Source organism: Accipiter gentilis, chromosome 30 (genome assembly GCF_929443795.1).
Source record: "Accipiter gentilis chromosome 30, bAccGen1.1, whole genome shotgun sequence".
NCBI classification, from domain to species: Eukaryota; Metazoa; Chordata; class Aves; order Accipitriformes; family Accipitridae; genus Astur; species Astur gentilis.
The window spans coordinates 13,462,773-13,485,578 of NC_064909.1; the positions used below are offsets into that span (position 1 = coordinate 13,462,773).

General features: G+C 56.0%; 2 protein-coding genes across 6 annotated transcripts in view; one reads left to right on the plus strand and one right to left on the minus strand.

Moving 5' to 3' along the window:
- RAB3GAP2 (RAB3 GTPase activating non-catalytic protein subunit 2) overlaps window positions 1–18,923 on the minus strand; it is a 240,196-nt gene extending 221,273 nt beyond the window's left edge. For all 3 annotated transcript variants that reach the window (XM_049833933.1, XM_049833931.1, XM_049833926.1), the window contains exon 1: window positions 18,909–18,923. The gene's annotated coding sequence lies outside the window, so the exon portion shown is untranslated. The remainder of the gene's footprint in view (window positions 1–18,908) is intronic.
- On the plus strand, window positions 15,600–19,743 carry HLX (H2.0 like homeobox). 3 transcript variants are annotated; one of them, XM_049833945.1, is made up of 4 exons: window positions 15,600–16,513; window positions 17,154–17,333; window positions 17,789–17,973; window positions 19,485–19,743. In XM_049833945.1, exons 1-4 carry the CDS (start codon window positions 15,904–15,906, stop codon window positions 19,674–19,676), a joined length of 1,167 nt encoding a protein of 388 aa, XP_049689902.1. In that variant the 5' UTR covers window positions 15,600–15,903; the 3' UTR covers window positions 19,677–19,743. The 3 variants fall into 3 exon arrangements, with proteins under 3 accessions (XP_049689902.1, XP_049689900.1, XP_049689901.1); XM_049833943.1 differs by lacking the exon at window positions 19,485–19,743 and adding an exon at window positions 18,785–19,287; XM_049833944.1 differs by lacking the exons at window positions 17,154–17,333; window positions 19,485–19,743 and adding an exon at window positions 18,785–19,287.
- The last annotated feature ends 3,063 nt before the right edge of the window (window positions 19,744–22,806 follow it).

The following is a 22,806-nucleotide window of genomic DNA, read 5'->3' on the forward strand; positions in this document are numbered from 1 at the left end:
CATCTCTAAACACAAGAGTTCAATTCTTCCCAAACTCGCCTGGCAACGTCTGCCCAAAGGTCGCGTGTCAGCTGGAAAATGGACGTGCAGGCTATTGCCAGCTGACAGACCATCAGCCACTGGCAGAGCCAGGAGTAAGGGGTACACGTCTCATGGGGGGGCTCGTATCGGAGCGTGTCCCGGGAGGGGAGAGCACGCCTGCTGCTCGCCCCGCCGCTGCCCAGCGCCGCGGGGTCCCTCTCCCTGCCCGCAGCCCCCAGGCGCTGCAGCCGTGCAGCGATGGTAGAAATAGGAGTGGACGTTATGCCCTCCCATGAAGTAGGGCACTCTGAAGCTTAATTTATTTCGTGCCCTTTGCTGGCAAAGGTTTTTGCTTTCATGTTCTGGAGGGGTGGCCGAGGAAAGGAGGTTGGCAGCCGCAGCTGGCAGGAGTGGCCACCGGCGCGCTGCAGCTCCGAGCGGCACCTGTTTATACGAGGGCTGACTTCGTGTCATGTTAAGTTATTCATACGCTCTTATTTCTGGCCAGAAAAACTTTCTTCCAAAATGTGCCCTGCCTCATTAACAGTCCCCACCCAGGGACCTCCTTTGAACTTTGCCAAGCTTCCCAGCACCTCACCGCAGGGACTGGTCGGGGACACAATAGCTCCGGCGTGTTTATTTCATTTCACTTTTCCTCTCCACTTGGCTGGCAGCCAGCAGAGATGTTCTTTGCAAAGATAATAGTTTCAGCTTAATCATTCACCTCTTATGTGGCTAAAAGGAGTTAAGGAGACTGGAAGTTTCTAAGAAAAATAAATGAACAGAACTCGTTCAAGGGGGCCTCTTTAAGGCTGTTTTATTTAAAAAAAAAAAAAGAAAAAAAGCAGCAGCAAGCTGTTCCTGCACATCACCCATGCCCTATTTATTTTTTAAATGCATGTTTAAATTTGGAGGGACAGACATGAGTAGAAGGATTATGAAGCGTTTCTCTTTGCAAAGGGATTTGCAGCATATTTGGAGGGATGGCTCCAATGTGAAATTCTAGTCATGTTCATTTGGGGAGTTGTAGAGCTGCATCTGGACCTTGGGGGACTCCTTCCTAGGCCTGCATGTGGGTGATAGGCAAAAACTCACCCATTTATTTGGGTTTGGTTGGTTGGTTGGTAGTTGTTAAGGGGACTGTGATTCTTTCTGGTTCCTTTTGGGGTTGTTCATTTTGTCACACCCTAAAGGTCTGATGTTTCACAAAGTTGGAGGACCCCATCCCTTAATGATGGATCCCATTGTGTTGTCTCTAGTTGAGCAGCTATGATCACAAATTTCTTTTGGAAATAAGGCCTTCGTTTATAAGCCACGGGAAAAACATCTTCCTTCTACCTGGCCTGGCTGAGAGACAGTGATTAAACCCCATATCTTTCTCACTCACACATCCTGTCCATAGAGCTGTAGAGAAAATGCACGTCCTTGGGAACTGTTGATAAAAATGGAAGGTTTCTCTTTCAACAACATTTAACATGGACACTTTCCAGTTTTACTGAAAACCTGAAAAATTGGATGTTTTTGTTGAAGAAGCAAGAGAAATTCCTGCTCACTTGTAGCTGAGGGTGGATTAAGACACCAGCAGTTAGCTTGAACCTGAGGAATGAGCTCCTAAATCATACGACTTCAGGGGAATCCAGACTTTCATTTAACCATCAAACCAAAAGCAACATTACAGTTGAGCCTAAATCATAGGAACGTGCCCTAGGAAGAAACGAATGCTGGCTGGAAAGGCTGGAAGGACCCGGCGGGCTGCCCTGGGCTCAGGGCAGGGAGCCCGGCCGCGGGGGCTGCTTTTCTCCCTGCTCAGGTTTCCCAGCTCCCTGCAGCGAGGTGGGGGGTGGCTTCTCCAGAGCATCTCCAAGAGGAGAAATTGCTCCTGCCGTTACTGTCATTTCAGCCAGAGGTGGGAGAGGCAGAGCCTGCCACTGCAGAGCCACGGCAAGAGAGCAGCATGCGATCCACGGCGGGGATCTACTGTAATCCAGTCGAACTGGTTAACGCGGACAGATTCCCCCTCCCCTGCTGTGTCTCTCTGTGTTCTTCCCTCCCTTCAAAGCAGCTCCTTTCTGGAAAAGAGTGAAATACCTGAATCCATTCCTCCCCTTTCATCACCTCGGCTCCATCCTCCAAGCAAAGTGTCTGTGCGGGGCTCTGGGCTCTCCGGTGCGGTGCTGGCCTTTGCCCACGCATGCGTATGTGTATGTGAACATATATGTACTTAGCCCCCTCGCCCCGCAGGTATGGAGGGTCTCTGCCTGACCCCACCTTTGGAAAGTGGGCTTTCTTGTGGCTACAGATTGAAGGACTCACTTAAATTTCCATTCAATAGTGGAAAAAGGAATAAAGTTGTAAACTGTCGTCGCCTATTCAGAAAAAATCCTGCAGCGCAGACACCCATTTTCCAGCCTTTGATGACTAAGGGAAAAATTACCTTGCCAGGTGGAGTGTGATTTCTAGTTCTTCAGCAAACGAAGGGCTGAATTTAGCAAGTTTGGAGTGAGATAGAAGCAAAACATCCCTCCCTCTCCTCCCCCTCTTCTTCCTTCTCCCTCTGGGCAAGCAGCACCCTCCTCATTAGAGAACACATCTTCACAGACGTGTCAATTTTCGTAAGGCCAGGATGAGGCTTTGGGCTGGGTGCTTGTTTCCCTTCCCCCTCACTGAGCGCTCCAGCAACCACATATTACCCAAGCTGAGCACTTTCTGCATGACTCAGATTTTTTTTTTTTTTCAAGAACTAGAATCCAATGGACGTTTTCCTAGCTGATACCACTGGGACTAGAAGGTCTTTTTTTTCCCACCAACCTTAAAAACATGCTGATATACTGCATTTTTTTTTCCTTTTCAATATTTTGTTGTTATTCTTATTAAAACAGCACCAAGTCCCACAGCACCAAAGGATGGGATCTCTCCTGCTCTTTTCTCTCTTCCTCATCAGTTAAGAAAAAAAAAAAAGGGGGAGGGGGGTAATTATCCATAAAAGAAAACACTGAAGGACACTTGGACCATCCCTGATGCCTGGGATGAACTGGGGGCACTGGCGGTGCAGGATGGGGCCACGGCACAGGTCCCCATCGCCTGCAGCTGAACCACCCCCACCCTGGGGTGCAAATGCCAGAAGAGGGAACAGCCAAGGATTAGTGTCCCATCATCGCTGCCATCCTAACGATGGGTCACGCTGGACACAACCTGCGCTTTTCTTAGCCCTGAAGCAGCCGACTGAGGCTGGGCGCATGTTGGCCGATGCCAGGTGAAGAGCGGAAAATGCCTTTAGTGAAGGCAAAGGTAGCGACCTGCAGTCCCTCTGGAATCCAGAGCCTTGGTCCCAAATACAAACAGAAGGGCTGCGGGGACAATTAGGTTGAACAGCAGGCAGCGAGCTCCCACCCAGAGGTGTCTGAAGCCACGGAGAGGGGTTTTGCAAGGGCTGGCACCAACTTGGGTTGCAACGTAAGGCGGCAGGTCCAACCTGCGTGACCTCCCGTGGTGGAAACGTAGCTCGCTGGTGGGTGTCTGGGTGGGTGCACGCTTGTGCCTGCGCGGCAGCAGGGATGGCCCAGGCCTGAGCTTCCCCTGAGACCACAGGCCACATGTGGGGCCAATGTGTGTTTTCTCATGTGAATCCTGACGAGTTCAAATGAACAGGTTTGGGGCCGTGGGTCCCATCTGATGTTGACTGCTCGATGTGATTATTCAACCCTGAATTCCTTCAATTGACAGCCACGCTATTTCCAGTCTCTTAGTCAGCATGTACCACTCCGCTTCCCAGTCTGATGAGACCTGGATTTTCCCACACTCCTCCTTAAATGGAAACACATTGTTCATCTTCATTTTATTTATTTATTTGGTACAAAAAAACAAGATACTGCTATAACTTTGAAGTGCTGGCTCTACAATGGTTGGTTCCTTTTCGGAGCAATGGGTTTTCCTAAAAGCCACTCTCAGCAAGATCCTTATCAAACTTTCCTTGGCGGGAGACAATGAACATTTCACAGCATGAAGAGGAAAAAAATAAAAAGGTCGGTGAGAAGACAAATGCTCTATGTGAAGAGATAGCCAGGGTGCAGATGAGCTCCCCCAGCCTTGTAAACACAGATTATTTTCTGTCTAATCTACAGTTTCTGAACATTTCACTCATTGAGTCAGCTCCAGAGTTTATTGAGGGGTGAAAATGGGGACCTGAGCGTTGTCTGAACGCTTCCATCTGAGACCCATAAACTTCACCCTGAGGTGTCCAAATACCAAGGGCCTCACCGCCTGCAGCTGCCAGGGGTGGCAATTAGGATGGGATCTGGGGGGACACGCGTGCCTCTGCAAGCTGCCGGCGGTGACTTTCCACGACAGGTCACGCTGGGACCAGTTTGTTTTCTACTGGGCTGCAAAACCAGTGGGTGACCGGTGTGGGGCATAGCGCTTTCCCGCGCCTCAGGGCCACGGGGACAGAAAGAGGCCGAGGAAACCTCCTGGGGGGAGCCTGGCTGCCAAACCTTGTAGTGAAGGGGCAACCGTCTTCTCCCACAGCCTGCCCAAAAACCTCTCCCGTGTCAGGCGGGTGCCAAAGGATGCTCTGAGCAGGGACAACCTGGGGTCAGCTTCAGATCTGACCTCTCCTAAAAATGCCAGCACCACTGGATAGCTGAGCTGGCAGATGAGCAAGCATGGTAAAGGGTCATCCCCAGCCAGGACCTGCCAAATTGGAACTGCACCCGCCAGCTCAGCTCCACGAGAGCCTCCACAGGGGCAGGCACCGGGGGTGGCCGACGCTTCGGGTCTCGGTAGAGGTTCGGGTGTTGGTTTTGCTGGGAGCAATCGCTGCTTTGCTCTGGCTGAGTTGGAGCAGCTCCGTGCAGGCGGGTGGCAGCTTTGTGTGAAGGAAATGTGTTGGCTGGCGTCTGCTGTGGTTTTTTTTTTTTTCTTTTAGCCTAATTGTATTTTTAATTATTTGGCAGATGGTTTCAAGCCAAGGCTATGCAATCAGTCAATGTTTGTTGGTTAAAACAGAAGTAAACACTAGGTTATATAAACAAAGGAGTGCTCTGGTTTATTGCCCAGGGATAACACCAGCATTGTTGCGTGGATCCTCATCTGAAGGCTTTGAAGATTGCTTGCTCTATTTATTTTTCTAAAGATGGGTAACTTTGTTGTATTTGCTCAGCTTCTTACGAGCTTGAATAGACAAGAGGCAAAGTGCGGTAAAGGTGGGTCTGGCCCTGAAGGGGCCTGGAGAGAACATGTGGTTTTGGATTCCGATCTCATGCAAAAAATGTCCTTCATTTCACTACCCTTAGATAGCTTACATGTTGGAAATGCCAAGGAACCGGAAACTTTCGCTCCAAAGTCAACTCTGCTTTCATTAATAATTACTTTAAGACGGCATTCGGAGAACAAAACAGTACTATATGGAGCAGAAAGAGACCTGTGGGGAATTCAGGGCCGAGCAAGAGTTCAGCCCACCATCCCCACTCTCATGCTGGATGTCGAGGATTCAGATGCAGGCAAGGTGTTCGGGTGAGGTGACGGTGAAGGGCACAACGAAGGGGAGAAAGGAGAGCTGCTCTCCGAACGATAACAGCAACAGCAGAGCCCGGCCACTGCTTCGGGAAGGCGGGCGGTGGGACTGGCAGGGCTCTGGCCCTGGGGCCGTGGAGGGGCTGAGCCTGGCTCAGAAGAACCCCGGCACCCACAGCGGCAAAGTCCGGGGAGCACACGTCCTCCTAATTTCTGCGGGTGGTCGAGATCTGTGTTCGACCCCATTTTACAGATGGGAAAACTGAGCCGCAGAACGTGAAGATGCACATTTTATTGACAAATGTGGGACTTGACTTCTTCCTTTGGACCTGACCTGGTATCATCTCTCGTCTTCTTTTCCTGTCATAAAGTTGCCGCCTGTGCCTGTAATCTGCTTCTACAAATCCTGTAGATCATTACAAATAGTATTAGATTTAGCACTTCTGTACATAATGCACCAATCCTGGCAGTGCGTTTTGAAAGCACAACAGCAACAAGAAGCATATGTTCTGAGAGTCAAGTTAGTGGGATTTTTTTTTTCTGCCAAGGACAATAATTTTTTTCCTTTTTTTTTTTTTTTTTTTTTTTCCAAAATAAACATCACGCTGGAATGTGCTGCAGCAAATGGCTTGGGCTCTATTATATTTCATGCAGCTTTCTAAACAATTTTCAACCCTGCTGGCCCGGTGTCAAACAGAAGGCAACCAACAATAGCAAAATCCCATTAAAGCTGAGAAGGTTCCTTCCTGAGGTGAACACGGCCAGAAATAGTAATCTTGGCTCTCTTTTCAATTTGGCATTGGGGACTAATAATGCCTGTTCTCCTAATGGAAATTATCTAATTTCATCCAAGTGCAGCTCCAGAGAGAGCTGGGCTGACGCACAAACAGTCAATATAACAACATTCTTCTTGAAGAGCTGAACAATGGGGCTTTGGTGGGACCATGATTAACAACGTCAAACTAAGAACAAACAGAAGGTGTAAAAATAGGCATCTGAGGAGTTGACACAACGGACTATTTTTCATCTGTAAGGCCAGAGGAGAATAGCTTGTTAAATTGTATGCTTGGAGCACTTCATCAGATGTTGTGTGGAAGGACAAAAAAAAAAAAAAAAAAAAAATCCATTTCCCATCTGGGTCTGAATGTACTAAGGAACTGCACATGCCTTATTAATATAAATCACGCTAGGAATATAATTCCCATTAGCATTAAAGAACCATTTTTCAATGAACTACTCTTGCACCAGGAACACCTAACGGGAAGTAATGATGTTTGCTTCATTTGAAGAGAATAGTAAAATACAGTGTGGAGACGGCGAAGGTAGAGAACCCTTTCTTCTCTCCAGCGCTATGGGTTTTCACGTGTTGTAAGATATCCCCTTCCCAGCCCGGCAGGGCCGTATCTAGCCGCGGTGCAGAGACCCCCAGAGGTGGTAGGGAACGGGGATGGGGGCGAAGGGCTGCTCCAGAAAATTGAAGCATCGCTACGGCCCGGGGGGGCTAAAGCGCCGCTGCCCTGTTTCCCGCAGGCCCCCGCGGCTGCCCGGGCTGGGCGAGGGAAGGGGCCCGGCCTCCCTCCACCCACCCCTGCTTCTTCCCTAGCACAGCCTCACCTTTGGAGAGCACTGAGGGGACTTCAGACCATCTCCACCCCCTTACCCGCCCCGTCCAACCTCACCCTGGAACTCCTTGTCGTCGACCTAAAAATAGCACTCCCCGAAAACAAATCCCAGCCCCGGCCATTATTTATCATGTCTTGAGAAAAAGCATCACACCCTACATTTCCCTTTAGTGCTGAAGCCACAGCTGGACTCACAGTGCGCCCGGCACATTAAAAAGCAGAAGCATTAGAGGTAGATGAAACCGCTGCAGAGCTCATTAGCTCTGGTGCGTCGCCTGCTTTCCCCAAGGCTCTGGCTTTGGTATTTGCCCTGTAAGGAGCCGCATGTGCCCAGGGCGAACGCTCACCCCGTGTTTGCGCAGGCACACGCTGGCTCCCGAACCCCAGCGTCACCTTGGTGTGACTCTGGGGGATTTATTCCCCTTGCCCAGCCTAAGCGCTGCAGCTCCCTCCTAGCTCTTAATGAATGGAAGGTCTAGCCTTGAAATGTTAGACAAAATTTCCACCTCTGGTTAAGCAGGTATGTTTTTTTTTAATTTTTATGAAATCTCGAGTAGCCATTTACTCACTGTTATTTTTAGAGCGTGAGAGGGGAGCTCTGTGTTTTTATAAAATCCCTAGATGTGTGCTCGGGCGATGGGATTTTGTGCAGGACACAACACAGCTAGCTTGCCTCTGTGTTGTGGCCGATGGCATCCAGGAATGACCCTGGTCCCCCTCACTCACCCCACAGGTCACCCCCCTGTTCAGGGTCTGCCGAAATTGTGTCGTTTTCTTGTTCTCCTTCCTCCTAACGACAACAAAACTGATGAAACCTACGGAAATTGCTAGTAATGAAAGAAAAGTGCACCAGACAACCATACAACACCGCGTCGCCCTCAGCCTCAGCTTTCACACCCAGTTGGTCCCCAACTCTCCCAGAAACCAGCGCCTTTCTCCGTGCCAAAGTCCCGGTCCCCCCTCCACAGCCCAGCCCTGCTTCCCGCAGCCCACCCTAGGCTCAGCCCCCTCCCGACCCCCTTTTCGCCCTCTCTTTTGTCCCCCGGTCCTTTCAAACCAGGTAGGCTCCCTCTCGCAGGTCTCAAAATACCCAAGATACGAGGCAGACTCCTGGCAACGAACATTTCTTACCTCCAGGCTTTCTCAGGCAGGAGCATCCCATAGGAACGAAAGCAGCATGGCACGATGGCGAGTCGTCCCTGCTGCCCGGCTGCGGGCGATGCTGCTGCCTGGATCTGCCGGAGACCTGGGCAACGTTCAGCATCCGACGGGTGCCCAAACCATCCATGGGGGTCCTAGGGAGGAAATCGAGGAAAGCTTCGGAGCGCAGAAGGGAAAAGCCTTGTGGTTGAGCTCGTCCCCAGCGGTTGCAGTGGCGATGCACCAAGACTGAAATTTCACCCAGGAGGGTTGTTGTTATTGAGGATTTTATTGTTAGCTTGCGCTAGAGGGTGCTACTTCGTTAGTGTTTGGGAAGGATCGCAGCGATGAGACCGTCTTCAATGTCTATTCCTTGCAAAGTTAGGCTGAGACTTGAAACTTGTTGAGATTCGTATTAGCGTTCGGCGTGGTCTCAGAATGAAATGGATTGCTTAGCTGGGAAAAAGAGAATGTCTTGGCTTGGAAAAGAGTTTATACATCTAGGGGGGCAAGAGTAGACATTTGGGTTAGGCACGGTGACAAACGAAAGGAAAAACTGGTCAGCGTCGCCTTTTTTCTCTCCATTTCAAAATTCCAGGATGAATGGATGCCTCAAGGACCTGAGAAATTAGGGGGGAAAAAATGACAGGACAGTGAAGGCAGGCATGGGAGATAATGAACCTTTGGAATTCACTGTTGCAGGACAGATAATAAAAATCTCATGATGAAGTTTTCTAGAAGAAATAAAAGCAAAATACATTTTATGACCGCTACAGTCTTTTGGCTAAGATAAAGGTAACCGGATCCCAGGCATCGAGATATAAAATGATGTGTTAGAGGTATCAGTAGGAAATTACTTCCCCTGTGTGCTGCGCTGCTCCTTTGACTGCGCCTCCTGTTTTTGTTTCCATTTGCCGAAGGCACGGAGGAATGGCTATTGCTGTAGGCAGCATCCCAGACCCGCAGCTGGGAAGGGGATATCTTACGCTCAGTTCCGAGAGCAACTCCCCACTCTCCCGGGTGTTTCACAGGGAGGGAACCTGGGTCTTTCAAGACCTGGTGGAGCCTGGCACGGGGAAGCCGTGAGCTGCCCGTGGAGCTGAGGAGCGACGGCTGGACTTTATTTAGGGCGGGTTCGGTTCCAGTGAGGGAAGCAGTTCCGGAGGGTGCTATGTACGTGCTGTATAGTCTGGCATGCTTGTTTATGGGCCTGTAAAACCTCCCTGGCTGGCACTTCCAGTTGGCATCCACCAGAAAGCATCTCCCTTGGGCAAAAAAGGTTAAAATGGGATTCTTTTTTACGGGCCGCGATGGCATTATTCTGCTGGGATTTTATATACGCTAATAGCAAGGAAAGAGCTGGTTTTAAAGCTGAACTGATGCGTACCTACTGCATTTAAGTCCACTTAGAACATGAAAGGAGCGTTGGAAGAAAAACAATAACTGTTCTTAAACCCAGACGAGTTTTACAGAGTAATTTTCTTCTAGAAATTTTACTTCCTTCGGGGGTTGATTTTGCCTTTTATGCGACTGCATTCTGATAGCTTTATTTCCAGCTTCTCCACATTTTTGACCACTGTTGGCAAGAAGGAGGAAACTGTTTCTTACTAAAACTTTTATTAGGCAGTTATTAGTATTTCCTTCTTCGGTATTGAACGGCTTTCCTGCGCAGTGCCTTTAATGTACTGCTGCTGGAGGGGCAGTGGGCCTAAAGCATCAGCTTATGTTTATGGGAAATAGGTGGGGTGGCTCTGACAAAATCATAGGGGTGATGACCCACTATGGGAATGAAACATCTCCTGTTCGATTTCCATCTGTACTTGCACCAACCTACGCAACTTGAGCCTGAGCCTGCCCTCAAGAGTAGTAGTTTGCCTCAGTTAAGGAACAGCCCCTTTGGATCTCGGTTGAAAATGGGTGTAATTATACTCTCCTGTCAGATTTAGGAAATGCCCATGGATGGCCTTTCGGTGCTGCGAGTTGAGTCACCTTCATTTTATGCAGTGATGGTTGTTTTCAGTTGCTACGCACTGTGCAAACTAAATCTGGTGTGTGCACGCAAATGCTTCTCTCATCGGCGGTTGCACGTTAGAGCAGGAGGTCAGCACTTCTGCACGTCATGTCACCTTTAATCAGCTACTGAGGGGTTAATTGCAGACCAGCTCTCTGCAGACCTCTCTGTTGGTGTGGCCTGGAAAATCGCAGCTAGCCTGTGACAACTCCCTCTGCGAGCAGATTACGGTCCGACCGCAGTGTAAAGGTGGAGTAACCTATGAAATCAGTGATGCCGATGGAAATGAAAGCAAACCAGGGGCCTCTCCATGCGAGAAGGACCCATTTTAGACTGCAGAAAGCAGCTCCAAGAGGCAGCACTTAAATTAACGGGTGACCTGGTGAGAGGTTAGAGCAGACTAGAAGAGGGTCGCAGCAGTGCTGCCGCCCCCCCACCCCCCCTTCCCAAATGCATGTTTCCCCCAGCTCCCTCACCCTGGCTAGCCACATGATAAAGAAGTTAGTTTTGGGAACCATGACAGCAAAGAAACTTTTCTTACCGGCAGAGTTCATTTTCTACAGTTTGACATTCCCGGGGATAGGAACAGGCAGGCAGGGATGGGGTGAGTGTGGGAGACTTGCACTTCAACTTTGAGCCACTTAAACCCTTACGGCGTCGCGGGCTCACAGTGCCTGGCACAGCATCAGATACCTGAAAATGGGCTTCACGAAAGCCACCGCGGTGGGCAGGGGACCTGCCTGCTCTAAGCCATAGGAAACCCCGAGGAAGGGACCGTCCTGACCCTGCTGCTCCTCAGAACGCAGCCCACCTTTCCTGGGGCTGCAGAGAGGCGCTTCTTTCCGACTGCTATTTATTACCCTGACCCTTCTTTAAGATTATGTATCTGCAGCTTTTCATGCAAAAAAAAGGAAAAGGGGGGGAAAAAAAGGAGGGGGGGGATAAAAGGAAGGAAAGGTCACCCCGATCTCTGTAAACATGGCTGTGGAAAGATGCAGTGCCTTCCCACATCCCAGATCTCTGAGCCAGGCACTCGGGGGCAGAGGGGGTGATCAGTGTTTTCAGGTCCCCCCTCTGTCTGAAGGGACTTGGGGGACTGCACAGCGTTTGGGAGAACGCAAAAATTCTCTCCGCTTGAAACCCGTCAGCTTCACGTCATCTAATGGATTTCATCAGACCAGCAGTTGAAAGAAAGACACAGAGCGCAAACGTGTGAGCGTGCGAACAAGTCTCCGGCTCGGTGGCTGGCGTATTGTCCCCGGAGCTGGGAGCCTCGGGGTTTGATCCGCTCTAACATATGGACCTATTCAGCGGGCCCTATTCTGCTGTAAGACGTGGACAATTCTCGGGACTGCTCACACGCAGAAACCCCCCTGGAGTTTTCAGACAATGACGACGTAGACATTTCAGAGGGATTTTGCTTCAGAGCGATTTTAGCATGCCCCGTGGACTCCATTTCCATCCAGGATACCTGCTTGTGCCCCCCGAGACCTCTCTGTGATGCAAAGCTGCAAGCGATCAGGATCAGGTCATTCCCCCCCCCCCCCCCCCCCCCCCAAAAGCACACCCTGACCCAACCTGAAACACCAGTGCAAATGAACCCACAGGAGACTTGAAATCCTGCCCTACCGCACGGAAACCCAGAGCCTGCCTGTTTTCAGGCGCCTTCCACGTAGGCTCAGCGAATGACATAACACGAGTCGTTACTTACTGACACAGGTAGTCAACTAAATAACCGTGAAACAATAGAAAGGAAACGTCAAGGAGCCGACCCGCTCGGTCACTTCATTCGCTTGCGGTTCTGGGCAGTTCCTGCCTGCAGCGCCTGCGCTCCTCTTGAGCATTTCAGATAACAAACTGTTGATCAGCTGAGGGAAGCCGAGCCAGCCCTGCGGCGCACGCCTGTGGCCGGCCTCCAGCTGCCGATCCCCGCGGGGGGGGAGCTCGCCCTGCGGTCGCGTTTGGCGGCCCCGCTGCAGCGCTGCCGGTTCCCCGGGGCGGTGCTGGGGGAGCACCGGCAGACACCCACACCCCCCCCCCCCTCCCCGACCCCCGGCCTTCTGCAAAACGCTCCTGCAACCACGCAGCTTTGGGCGGGGGTAGCCCTACTTTTTTTTTTTTTTTTTTTTTTTTTTTTTTTTTGGCCCTTGGCTCCCCAAATTTGCCTGCTCGCAGGGACCCGGGAGCCCGGCCCCGGCCCTGTTCGGCAGGTGGCGACAGAGAACGGGCTTTGGGACCGGGCCGGGAGCCGGGGCCGGGGCCCGCCGGGTGCTCGGCGCTGCGCAGGGCGGGCGGCGGGACAGGGCGGCTCGGGGGGACCGACCCCGCGGGGGGGGGGGGGGGGGGGGGCACGGCAAGCCGTCCCGGTAACGCCGCCCCAGCGAACCATCTCCCGGGAGGGTTTGCAGCGAGGTTTGGGGAGTTGTTTTTAAAAGCACTCCGAGAGAGTCGGATTTTTTAAATCTTGATTTTTATACATTACATGTATATGTGCTCTCTATGTACGGATCCGGCCATAAACAGGACACGTATCGGCCGAGGCGCCCAGCGCCCGGTCGCGCTGGCGGAGGGCCGGGCACCCCTCGGGGCTTGCTGCCGGCCGGGCTGCGGGGGGAGGCAGCCGGGGGGCTCTGGCCGCGAGCACCCCCCCGGCGGGGTCCTGGCTCGAAGGGGCGGGGATGGCCGAAAAAAGGGGCCCGTCCGGGCCGTGGGGCGCGGGCAGGCAGGGCCCGGCCCTTCCCGGGATGCTCCCGGGCCGGTGCCCGCGGCTGGGGACGGGGAGCTGGAGCGCCTCGGGGTTAGCCTTTCTATTTTCCCCTCCCTCGTAAGAACTCGAATAATTTTTTATTTTTTCCCACCTCCTTTGTCGGCCTCGGGGAAAAAAAAAAAAAAAAAAAGGAAAAAAAAAAGTCCTTCGAGACTCCATTCCGTAACAAAAAAAAAAAGCATCGCTCCTGCCTGCACAGTTCATTCGCCTCCTTCTCGAGTCCCTCGGAAAGCAAGATTAAAGGGGAAAGTCGCAGCTGTATATTTATGTTTTCATTGCTAGAAGGGAATTGATTTCCTTGCATTTATTTTTGTAGTTGCAATACACAAGGGCGGATTTGCGTCACCAAAGCAACTTGCTGGTCGAGATAAAGTTGCACAAATATTGAAAAGGGAAGTGCTCGCGCTCATTATGAAGTTTTTCTCCGGAAGAAATAAGGATTTCTGCTGTATCCTAAAATACTAAAGCCGCTTCTATTTTGGGACAAATCTCGCAGGCACATCCGCTCATTTAGTCCGAGTTGGAACCTCTCAAAAAACAGGAGATGACCTGGACTGCAGCGAGCCCCGGGTTTCCTGCAGCCTTCTCCCTCCTCGCCCGGGCCGGAGGGGCCGCCGCCGCCGCCGCCTCCCCCCGGCCGCCGCGGCCGCGCAGCCCTCGCTCCTCCCCGGCCGCCGGCGAGGAAGGTGCGCGGGCAGGGAGGCCCGCGGAGGCCTTCGGGGAGAGGGGGCAGCCCCGTCCCCCGGGGGAGGCCGGAGGCAGGTGCCGCCGGTGCCGCCCGCGGAGGATGCGCGGGGAGCGCAGCGCTGCCCGGCCGGTGCGCGGAGCGGGCGGGCCCCGGGAAGGCACCTGCCCCCGCGGGTCGGGCTCCCCGGCTCCGTGGCCCTCCCCTTGGCGAGCAGCCCCGGGACGGCACAGCACCGGTGTCGGTGTCAAGGGCAAATTCCGGCAATAAATGCCCGAAGCGGGGTGCAGCTGGGGTGCGGCGGGCAGAGCGGAGTTCGTTGCCCTTCCCGCGGGCGGGCTGATGGCACGGCTCTGCCCGGCGGTGGAAACGCAAGTGAAACCGGAGTCGTTCGATCCGGTTTGAGAGCAAGAGGCTGGCGCTCGGGTCAGCTGCGCGGAGGGGATAAAGGAGGGGGGGGGGGGGGGATGCAAGGAAAAGGGGCTTTCCGCTGTCGAAGCAGGAAAAGTTTGAAACCTAATAAACCCTTTCTTTCGCCGCCTTCGGTTCTCGGACACCTCTTGGCAAGGCAGCCCGTCTTTCTTTTTCGGTTTCGTCTCGTTAATAAAAACCAAAGCAAAGCAAAGCGGTGCCTGGCTGTTCCTGGGGAACCCGCCTCACCTTTACCCGTGCGCACACGGTTATGGCTAAGGAACGCGGTCCCTCTCGCTCGCAGGTGGTTTCAATATTCACACAGAAGCTGCGTCTTCATACCTGGCGAAAGAAAAAATAGTTTGCCTTTCTGGCGGTTCCCCGAAAACCTTCAGAATTTGGGAAGGTATTTGGAAAAAAAAAAAAAAAATTTTTTTGGAAGCAAAATCAAAGCAAACCTGCGATCGTCCGATTCGGGAACCTGCTCAAAACGGCAGCGGCTGGTTTACATGTACGAAAACTAATATTAAAAAAATGTTCTTTTTCAGAGGCGGGTCGGGACAAACGTGGATGTTCGAGGGGAGCAAAAAAGCGCGAGAGAAGCTTTGATAAATTTGTCCCTAAATTATTTGCCTCGAATATAGCTTATGATTGTACTCTAAAAAAAAAAAAAAAAAAAGGGGGGGGGGGTAATTCGGTTGTCAAAGCTTTGCAAAATTCCAAACTCGTTTTTAAGGTGAAATTGGTGTGGAAGCAGACGCAGCCACCGGGCTGGAGAAGACGGTAAAAATCTATAAAATTGCATGGTCGACAAAATACGATTAATTAATTAGTGGCTGCTAATGCAGGATCCAACGTGTCCTGGGCCCAGAGTACCTCGGAGCTCTCATAAATACATGTTACGTGCACCGACACAGACTCATTTTCTACCAGACCATCCCAGGCTCATTTATCCGGGAAAGAAACACATTTCCTTGGGAATAACGTCCAAGAGGACCAACCTGCCTCCAACCGAGAGAGAATTTTCAAACGTTTGAAAATCGCGGCGGCAGGCGCAACGCCCTTGCGCGCTTTTTTGGTTTGTTTTTTTGGGGGGGGTGTTTCGTAGTCGAGGGAGGAATTTCGGGGGGGGGGGGGGGGGGTACCTTGCGGGGCAAACCGGGCAGGGCCGGGTCGCGGGTACGGGCCACCGCGCCGCCAGCGCGCAGTTGCGCGCTGGCGGCGCGGTGGCCCGTACCCGCGACCCGGCCCTGCGTGGGCGTGTCGGCGGGCGGTACTGCCCGGCCCCGCGGCTCGCGGATTGGGCGTGGGGAGGGAACGAAGACTGCTCCGGAGCCGGGAGTGTCGTTGCCAGAGAAAGTTTTGGGGAGGGGTGGATTTTCTCTCTCTTTTTTTTTTTTTTTTTTTTTTTTTTTTCCCTCCCCAGTGCGAGGAAAGGGGGTTTGGTTTGGTTTGGGTTTGTTTTGTTTGCGCCGCTCCGCTCTTCGCCCGCTCGCTCTCTCCGTCTCGCCGTGGGTTCGGGGGACTTTTTCTTTTTTTTTTTTCTTTTTTTTTTTTTTTTTTTTTTTTCGGGGGAGGGAGAGGTTGCTTTTCCCTCCTTGCCCCTCCGGCAAGTGCTCCGCCAGCCTTCTCTCGCCCCACCATCCCTCCCCATGCGCCCGGGGCGGCGGGCAGCTCCGCGGCGCGCACCCGGGAGCTGAGCGGCGGAGCGGCGCGTCCCCGTCCCCCGGGCAGGATGTACACGGCCGGGCTGGCTCCTTTCTACGCCTCCAACTTCAGCTTGTGGTCAGCGGCGTACTGCTCGGCATCGGGGCCGGCAGCCGGCGGCTGCTTCCCTCTGGACGCCGCGGCGGCGAAGAAGCCGTCCTTCTGCATCGCCGACATCCTCCACGCCGGCGGCGAAGCGGCGGGAGGATCCGCCGACAGCCTGCCCGGAGGTCCCGGCACCGGGATGCCGGCGACTCTGGGAGCCGTCCATCACGGCGGTGCCTTCCACCACGCCGCCGCCTCGCCGCTCCGGCCCACGCCCGTCGTGGCCCCCGACGCCCCCGCCGCCGCCTTCCCGCCGCGCCTCTCGCCGCTCTCCGCCGCCTACCACTCCCACCACCACCGCCCCCCGCAGCACCGGTCCCCCGCGGCGGCGGCGGCGGCGGCGGCGGCGGCGGCGGCGGCGGGCGGCGGAGGCGCCCCGGCCCCGGCCCCGGCCCCGGCCCCCGCCCGGCTGCCGGGCGGCCACACGCACGGCTCGGCGCCGGCGCCCGCCAGCAAGGACCTGAAATTCGGCATCGACCGCATTTTATCGGCGGAGTTTGACCCCAAAGTCAAGGAAGGCAACACGCTGAGAGGTAGAGAAATTGGCTTGTCCGCTTTCCCCGCTAGCGCTCCTGGGGCTCTTTGATCCATCCTGCCGTTATTTTTAGCGAGTATAACCCGCCATCGGAAAACTTTACGCTCTAGCCGAGAAGAGAGTTCTGAAAAAAAGCGTTATAAATCCGGGTTTCTAAGAGCGCTCCCTAAAATACCCCCCCGCCCCCCCGGCCCCGCGCACGGCAGCACCCCGCGGCACAGGGACTTGCGCCGCTGGGAAAACTTAGCGATAGCGTAAAAATAGCGAAGGCAACGGCCTCCGCTTCCCGGAGCGGCCCGAGGGGGTTTTTTTGCCTCGGAGGGCAGAGCCCGTTTTAAAGGCTTTCGCTGCAATCCTGTCTCCCCCCGCGGCGTGTAAACATCCCGAGCAAGGGACTGAATATACCGGAGGATGTTCTGCCTGCCGGGGCAGGGCCCCCCTCTCCCGAGGAGAGCCCCCGGGGCGAGGAGGCGGCTGCCCGGTGTGTGTCTGTCCCGTCGTCCCCCCCGTTCCCCCCCCCGTCCCCGCCAGCCCCTCCGGCCGGGGGGACCCGGCCCCGTCGCCCGGAGCGTGCCGGGGGGGGGGGGGTCGGTTTCGACCGCGGTATAACCGAGCTCTCCTTGTTCCTGTGCTCGCAGATCTGACCTCCTTATTAACTACCAGCCGCCAAACTGGGGTTCATCTCCCCAACTTGCAGCCTGCCGCCGGCCAGTTCTTCGCGTCTCTAGACCCCATTAACGAGGCCTCTGCTATTCTGGGTCCCTTAAACACAAACCCAAGGAGCTCAGTTCAGCACCAGTTTCAAGACACTTTTCCAGGTACAGCTCGTCCCTCCTCGACCCTCCCGTGGCGCAGGGCCCTCCGTCCCGCAGCCCCCCCCCCCCCCCTCCCGCCCCCGGCCCAGGCTCTCTCCTCCGGAGGGACTCGCCGGGCGCTTTTGAAAGGCCAGGGCGTGTGTTTTGTAGCGAGGCTCAGATTTTGGGCGAAAAGCCGGGCTGCGTGGGGGGGGAGGAAGAGCCAGCTAGGGCCTGACCCAAAGGCCCATCGCATCTAGTACAAACATAATACCTGGGCCGAGAGAGAAGAGGTGGAGAGGGGGGAGAGGAAGAAATTCGCGTCCCAGACCGCTCCATCCTTGCCCGAGGAGGCCGGCCTGGGCCTTGCCCGCACACCGCAGTCCAGCTGTTATTTTGATCGAGTTAAGGCTCCCTTTCATATATTATTAATAACGGCGTCTCCCTCTCTCTCCCCCCTCTCTTCTCCCCCCCGCCAGGTCCGTACGCAGTTTTAACCAAGGACACGCTGCCCCAGACGTACAAGAGGAAACGCTCCTGGTCCAGGGCTGTTTTTTCCAACCTGCAGAGGAAAGGTTTAGAAAAACGCTTCGAAATCCAGAAATATGTCACCAAACCGGACAGAAAGCAACTGGCGGCAATGCTGGGGCTGACAGATGCTCAAGTAAGAACTGCTTCGGTTTTATTTCAAATCTTACTTCCAGTTTAGAGGGATATCGGAGGGTGGGGGAGAGGGAAGGCAGTTGCAGAGCGTTTGCCCTTAATCTTCGGCAGGGCTGGCTGAGGAGCGGGCCCTCGTCCCGAGCATCTCCTGCGCGCAGGTTCCGCGGCGTTTCGCGGCCCGGCGCGGAGTTTAGCCTTTGTTTTGGCCACGGCCGAGCAGGCCGAGCGGAGAGGCGAGCGGGGCCAGGGCAGATCATCAGTGTGCGCTTTATTGAAGTGCAGCTCGCTGTGGGAGGCAGTTTAGGTCAAAGGAAGCAGAAGAGAACACACTATTTTTAATGCACACACCCCCCCTTTTTTTTCTAAATCTCTCCCCGCGTTGTGAAATCCTTAGTTCAGGGGAAGTGAAAACTCTTCTTCAAACGGAATCATTAAACGCCACTCTGTCTGTAATGATTCCACTATTCAGGGCCCGCAGCGCACAGAATTGTATAACGCTGTGGTTTCTTGAGCAAGGTTTGGTTTCCTGGAAGAAGGAGAAGGAGGGAGGGGGAAAAAAAAAAAAAAAAAAACCAACCCAAAAAGCAAAAACCCGAAACAGTACCGGGGGGGGGTGGGGTTGTTGGTGTTTAAACACGCGAACTAGAAGGAGGGAAAAAGCACAGCCACCTTAGTCGCGTAAGGGTGTGGGCAGCCCCTTGCCGCCCGCCGCCGGTGGAAGGCGCTGGGGCCGGTGCGGTGCGCGGTGCGGTGCGCGGTGCGCGGTGCGCGGTGGGGGCCGTGCCGCCCGTCTGAGGGCGGCGCGGCCGCAGGTGAAGGTGTGGTTCCAGAACCGGCGGATGAAATGGCGGCACTCCAAGGAGGCGCAGGCCCAGAAGGACAAGGAGCCGCCGCCGGAGCCGGAGCCGGAGCCGGCGGCCCAGCGACCCGGCGCACCGACCGCCGCCGCCGCCGCCGCCGGGGAGCCCGAGCGCAGCCCCAGCCGCTCCGAGGGCGACAGCGACAGCAGCGACGCCGACTCCCTCGACATGGCCCCCAGCGACACGGAACGGACTGAGGGAGCCGAGCGGAGCCTGCCCGCCGCCGGGCTCGGCAAGTCCTCCGGCAGCCCCGGCCTCCCCTCCCCGCCGCCGCCGCCGCCGCCGCCGCCGCCGCCGCCCGCCGCCGCCAGCCCCGAGCCGCGGAGCGGCCTATAGACGGGGCGGCCCCGCGGCACCCGCGCCCGGGACCTGCGCGCTAATTTATCTCCCTTCCTCCGCCCCGGGAGCGCCGCGACGGCCGGCACGGCACCGGCCCGCTCCCACCCGCGGCCGGCGCCCGGCCCGGCCCGGGGCGAGGGGCCGAGGACGCGGGCGGAGCGGGGAGCCCCGGCCCCGGGACGGCCGTGCGGGAGGCGGCCGCCTCTCCCTCCACGCTGCTCGCAGGAGAGCGGGATTTCTCTGATATTTTTTTTTTTTCTTTTTTTTTTAAATTTTATTTTATTCTCCGTCTCCCGCCCCTTGTCCTCTCCAGGAAAATCCGAGCGAGGGACTCCGAGAACGTGCTCCGAAATCCCTCTCTTCCCCAACCCCTCCCCAGACAATTTACAATGTGAAGTATTTTGCCAACGTCCTCATCGGTTGCAACGTGTTGCTTCGAATAATCCGGCCAAGAAATACTGCACTGACAAAAATATATAAATATATATATATATATCTCCTGTAAATAAAATGTTTGCTATGGTTTGTAACCACGTCAGTCTGTTGACCAGGGGAGAGGGCTGCTGAGGCTGCCCCAGCTCCCTTCGCCCCGCTCAAAGGCAGCCACTGTCTCTCCTCGCCTTGAAAGCCTCCCGAGGCAGCCTTCTCCGGGGGGTTGGTTTTTTCTTTTTTCTTTCCCCCTTCCTTTTCTCATGGAGGCGATGACAAGGACCGGAGATTTGATTACGCAAAATTGTGCCCCCGGTGAGAAACTTGCCAATTACATTCGTAGAGCCGCATGTGCGTACATACGTGTAATGTGTCTTGTGAGGTGCCTTTCGGTTGGTGATGTATGTGACTCCCGGCGACTCTCGGGGGCGCTGCCAAGAGCCGGCGGGGCAGTTTGGGGGTGCGGGGGGGGAGGGGGGGGGGTTGGGGGAGAGGGCGTGTTTGCTTTGCTTTGCTTTGGTGGCGTTCCGATTTGCCGTGCGCCTCTCCGCAAGCCCCCGCGGCGGGGTAGGGGAGGTAGTGCTCTTTGACGTCACAGCGTAGCCATGCGGCCGCGCGGGGGGGGGGGGGGGGGCGCGCTGTGACGTCACGCAGGCGCTATAGGCGGCGCGGAGGCCGAGCTCAGGATCGGGCCGCGGCGGCGGGCGGGAGCGCGGAGCCCCCCGGGGCTGGGCCGGGGGTGCGGTGGGGGGCAAGGCCGCCCCTGCCCCCCCCCGTCCCCCCACCTCGGAGGTTTCCGTGGGGCTGGTGCCCTCCCCGGGAGGCAGGGCCGGGAGCGTGGGGCTCCCCTGGGGTCCGGGCCGGGATCCGCCGGCTCCGCTCGGGTTCATCGTCGGCTTCGCTCCTCGGATAAATAGAAAGCGCCGCGGTGCCCGGTGCTCCGCTCCTGCCGGGGCACGGGGGAAGACTGGGGGGGGGGGGGGTGTGTGTGCTTCTCAGCCTGCATCCCCCTCCTCCTTTCCCGAGGAGCACCGATTAAAGAGAAGGCCGCAGCGGTGAGGGTCCCCCGTCCTTGCCCACCGGGAAGCGTGTTTTCTGCCTCGAGGCTTTGCGAGGCCCCAAGCGGGGCAATTCGGCTCTCTAACACGCGCGGGGCCGGGGGAGGCCTGATCCTGCCCAGGGAGGTTAGGGCGAGGGCAGGTGAAGCGAAGCCGCTTCCCGCTCCCCCCCGCCATTCTGGGCCGATGGGCGCTGAGCCTGTGACACCGTTAGAAAGAAGGGGGAGACGGAGAAATCAGGCGAGGCACCGAAAACTTCCCGGTGTCCTCCGGCGATGCGGAGGCGGGCGAGAGCCAGGCCCTGGCCTGCTGCTTCCCGGAGGGCTCAGGCGAGAAATCCTTCGGGGCCGGGGGGGGGGGGGGGGGTTGGTTTGCCGGGGAGGACACGCTCCTCGGGGCCACCCCTGCTAGCGGGGTGGGGGGGGGTGTGCGGGGGGCGTGTGTGTGTCTCCGGCAGGAGCAAACACCTGAGGAAGGAGAAGGAAATGCCGAGAGCATCCCCCCCCCCCCCCCCCAGCCCCGCCACGAGCACTGGGGGAAAAGGAGCTGGGGCAAACGGCGAGCCAAAGAGGCCGTCTTGCTGGGCGAAGAGGGCACGGGTGAAGTGGCAAATAAGGCATAACCGAGCTTCGCCAGAGCCGCGACGGGCGGGGAGATTTCCAGGAGGAACGCAAAGCTCCGCTGCGCCCCTGGGTGCGCGCAGGGCCCACGCAGGGCAGCGCACCCGGGGGGGGCTGTCCCCGTCCGAGCCCTGCTGGGACAGGGAAGCGGGGGGCGAGGATCTGGAAGGGGCTTGTAAATCGGTTCTGCCTTTAAAACACCGTCAGGGAGGAAACGGGGGGGGGGGGGTGTCACGGCGTGGGGCCGGCCCTGCAGTTCGCTTCCAGCCCCCCCAAAGCGGCTGTCCCTAGGGCCGCTGCTGCGCCCATCGGCGCGGGGTTTGCCGTGGGGTTATAACTTCGCCTAAGAGCAAGGGAAGCCGCGGGACAGATGTCCAGCGACACATGACTGTTTCTTCTCCGATAAACCGCCGTGGTGCGGCTCACGGACACGCAGGAATTTGTTTGCCTCTTAGTTTTGCTTCCTAAAGACTAACCCACGCGGGAGAGAGGGGTTGGAGGTGGTTCCTGTCGGATGAGAAATGAAAAGCGCGTCGGGAAAGAGGTTCTCTTCCCTTGGCTTAGAGGAATCTGCGCCTCCTCCAAGCGCAGGGCTGGCTGCGAGGGGCAGGTCCCGTGTGTCCCCCCCCCGGCCTCCCCAAACAACGGGAGAGCAATGCCCGCCTGGACCCCGGGTCGGGGAGAGAGCAAGGGCAGCGCCCGTATGGCACCTTTTTAAGATAACGCCGCAAAAGGGGGAAAAAACCAACACTGTTGGGACTCGGGCTACAGAGAAAGATGCTCAGATCCGAATGAAAGAGCTGGGATAAAATTCCTTCGCCCTGCGTCTGGTTTTGCCTCCCGGCCCTCTCTCTCCGCGTACCCCGGGCTTCTGCTCTGGGTGGAGCCGGGAGGGTATTTTTATTTCGTGTCCCCCAACGATAGGGGAAAAAAATTATAATATCTCTCCCCCGTTGCTGCCGTTGTGCGCGTCCTCGGGCAGGTAGAGCAAACCCACGAAAACGAGATTGGGGAAAGATGCGCGGATGGAGGGATTTGTGCCCGTCTCGACAGGGAAGGGAGTTTGCCCGGTCCTGCGAGGCTGCAGTTACTGCTAAATTTCTGCGGAAAAAAGCCGGGACAGTGTCGTGACTGCGGGCAGCTCGATCGCCGTTCGTCGGCGAAGTCGACCTGTCCGCAGCGCAATGCAACACCCGCGCCCCGAACGGGTCCAAAAAAGCCCGGGGGGGCCTCTTTTTGGTTTGCTTTATCATCGCCTGACAACACGAAAGGCTTCTCCGCTGCTGGTTATTTCTGAAGGCGAAACGCCCGAGCCCACGGTTCCCCCGCCGATCCGGTTCTTCGACGGTCTTCAAAGTGGGGGTCGCAGCTTTTCGGGAGATCTCTTCCCCCCCCCCCCCTTAAATCCGTTGTGACTCTTTTCAGACCCGTGCCAGCCGATCCCAAATCCCTCGGGCTGCACCCACTCGCCGCAACGGGGCTGTGTCGGCGCGGCTCGGCGGGGGCCGGGGTCCCCGCGGAGGGGCCG

Excerpts from the sequence above, each read along its gene's own strand:
- HLX (XM_049833943.1), top strand. The coding sequence starts at position 15,904 with ATGTACACGGCCGGGCTGGCTCCTTTCTACGCCTCCAACTTCAGCTTG. Across the intron at positions 16,514-17,153 it reads GGAAGGCAACACGCTGAGAG|ATCTGACCTCCTTATTAACT; the intron begins GTAGAGAAATTG and ends CTGTGCTCGCAG. Across the intron at positions 17,974-18,784 it reads TGGGGCTGACAGATGCTCAA|GTGAAGGTGTGGTTCCAGAA; the intron begins GTAAGAACTGCT and ends GCGCGGCCGCAG.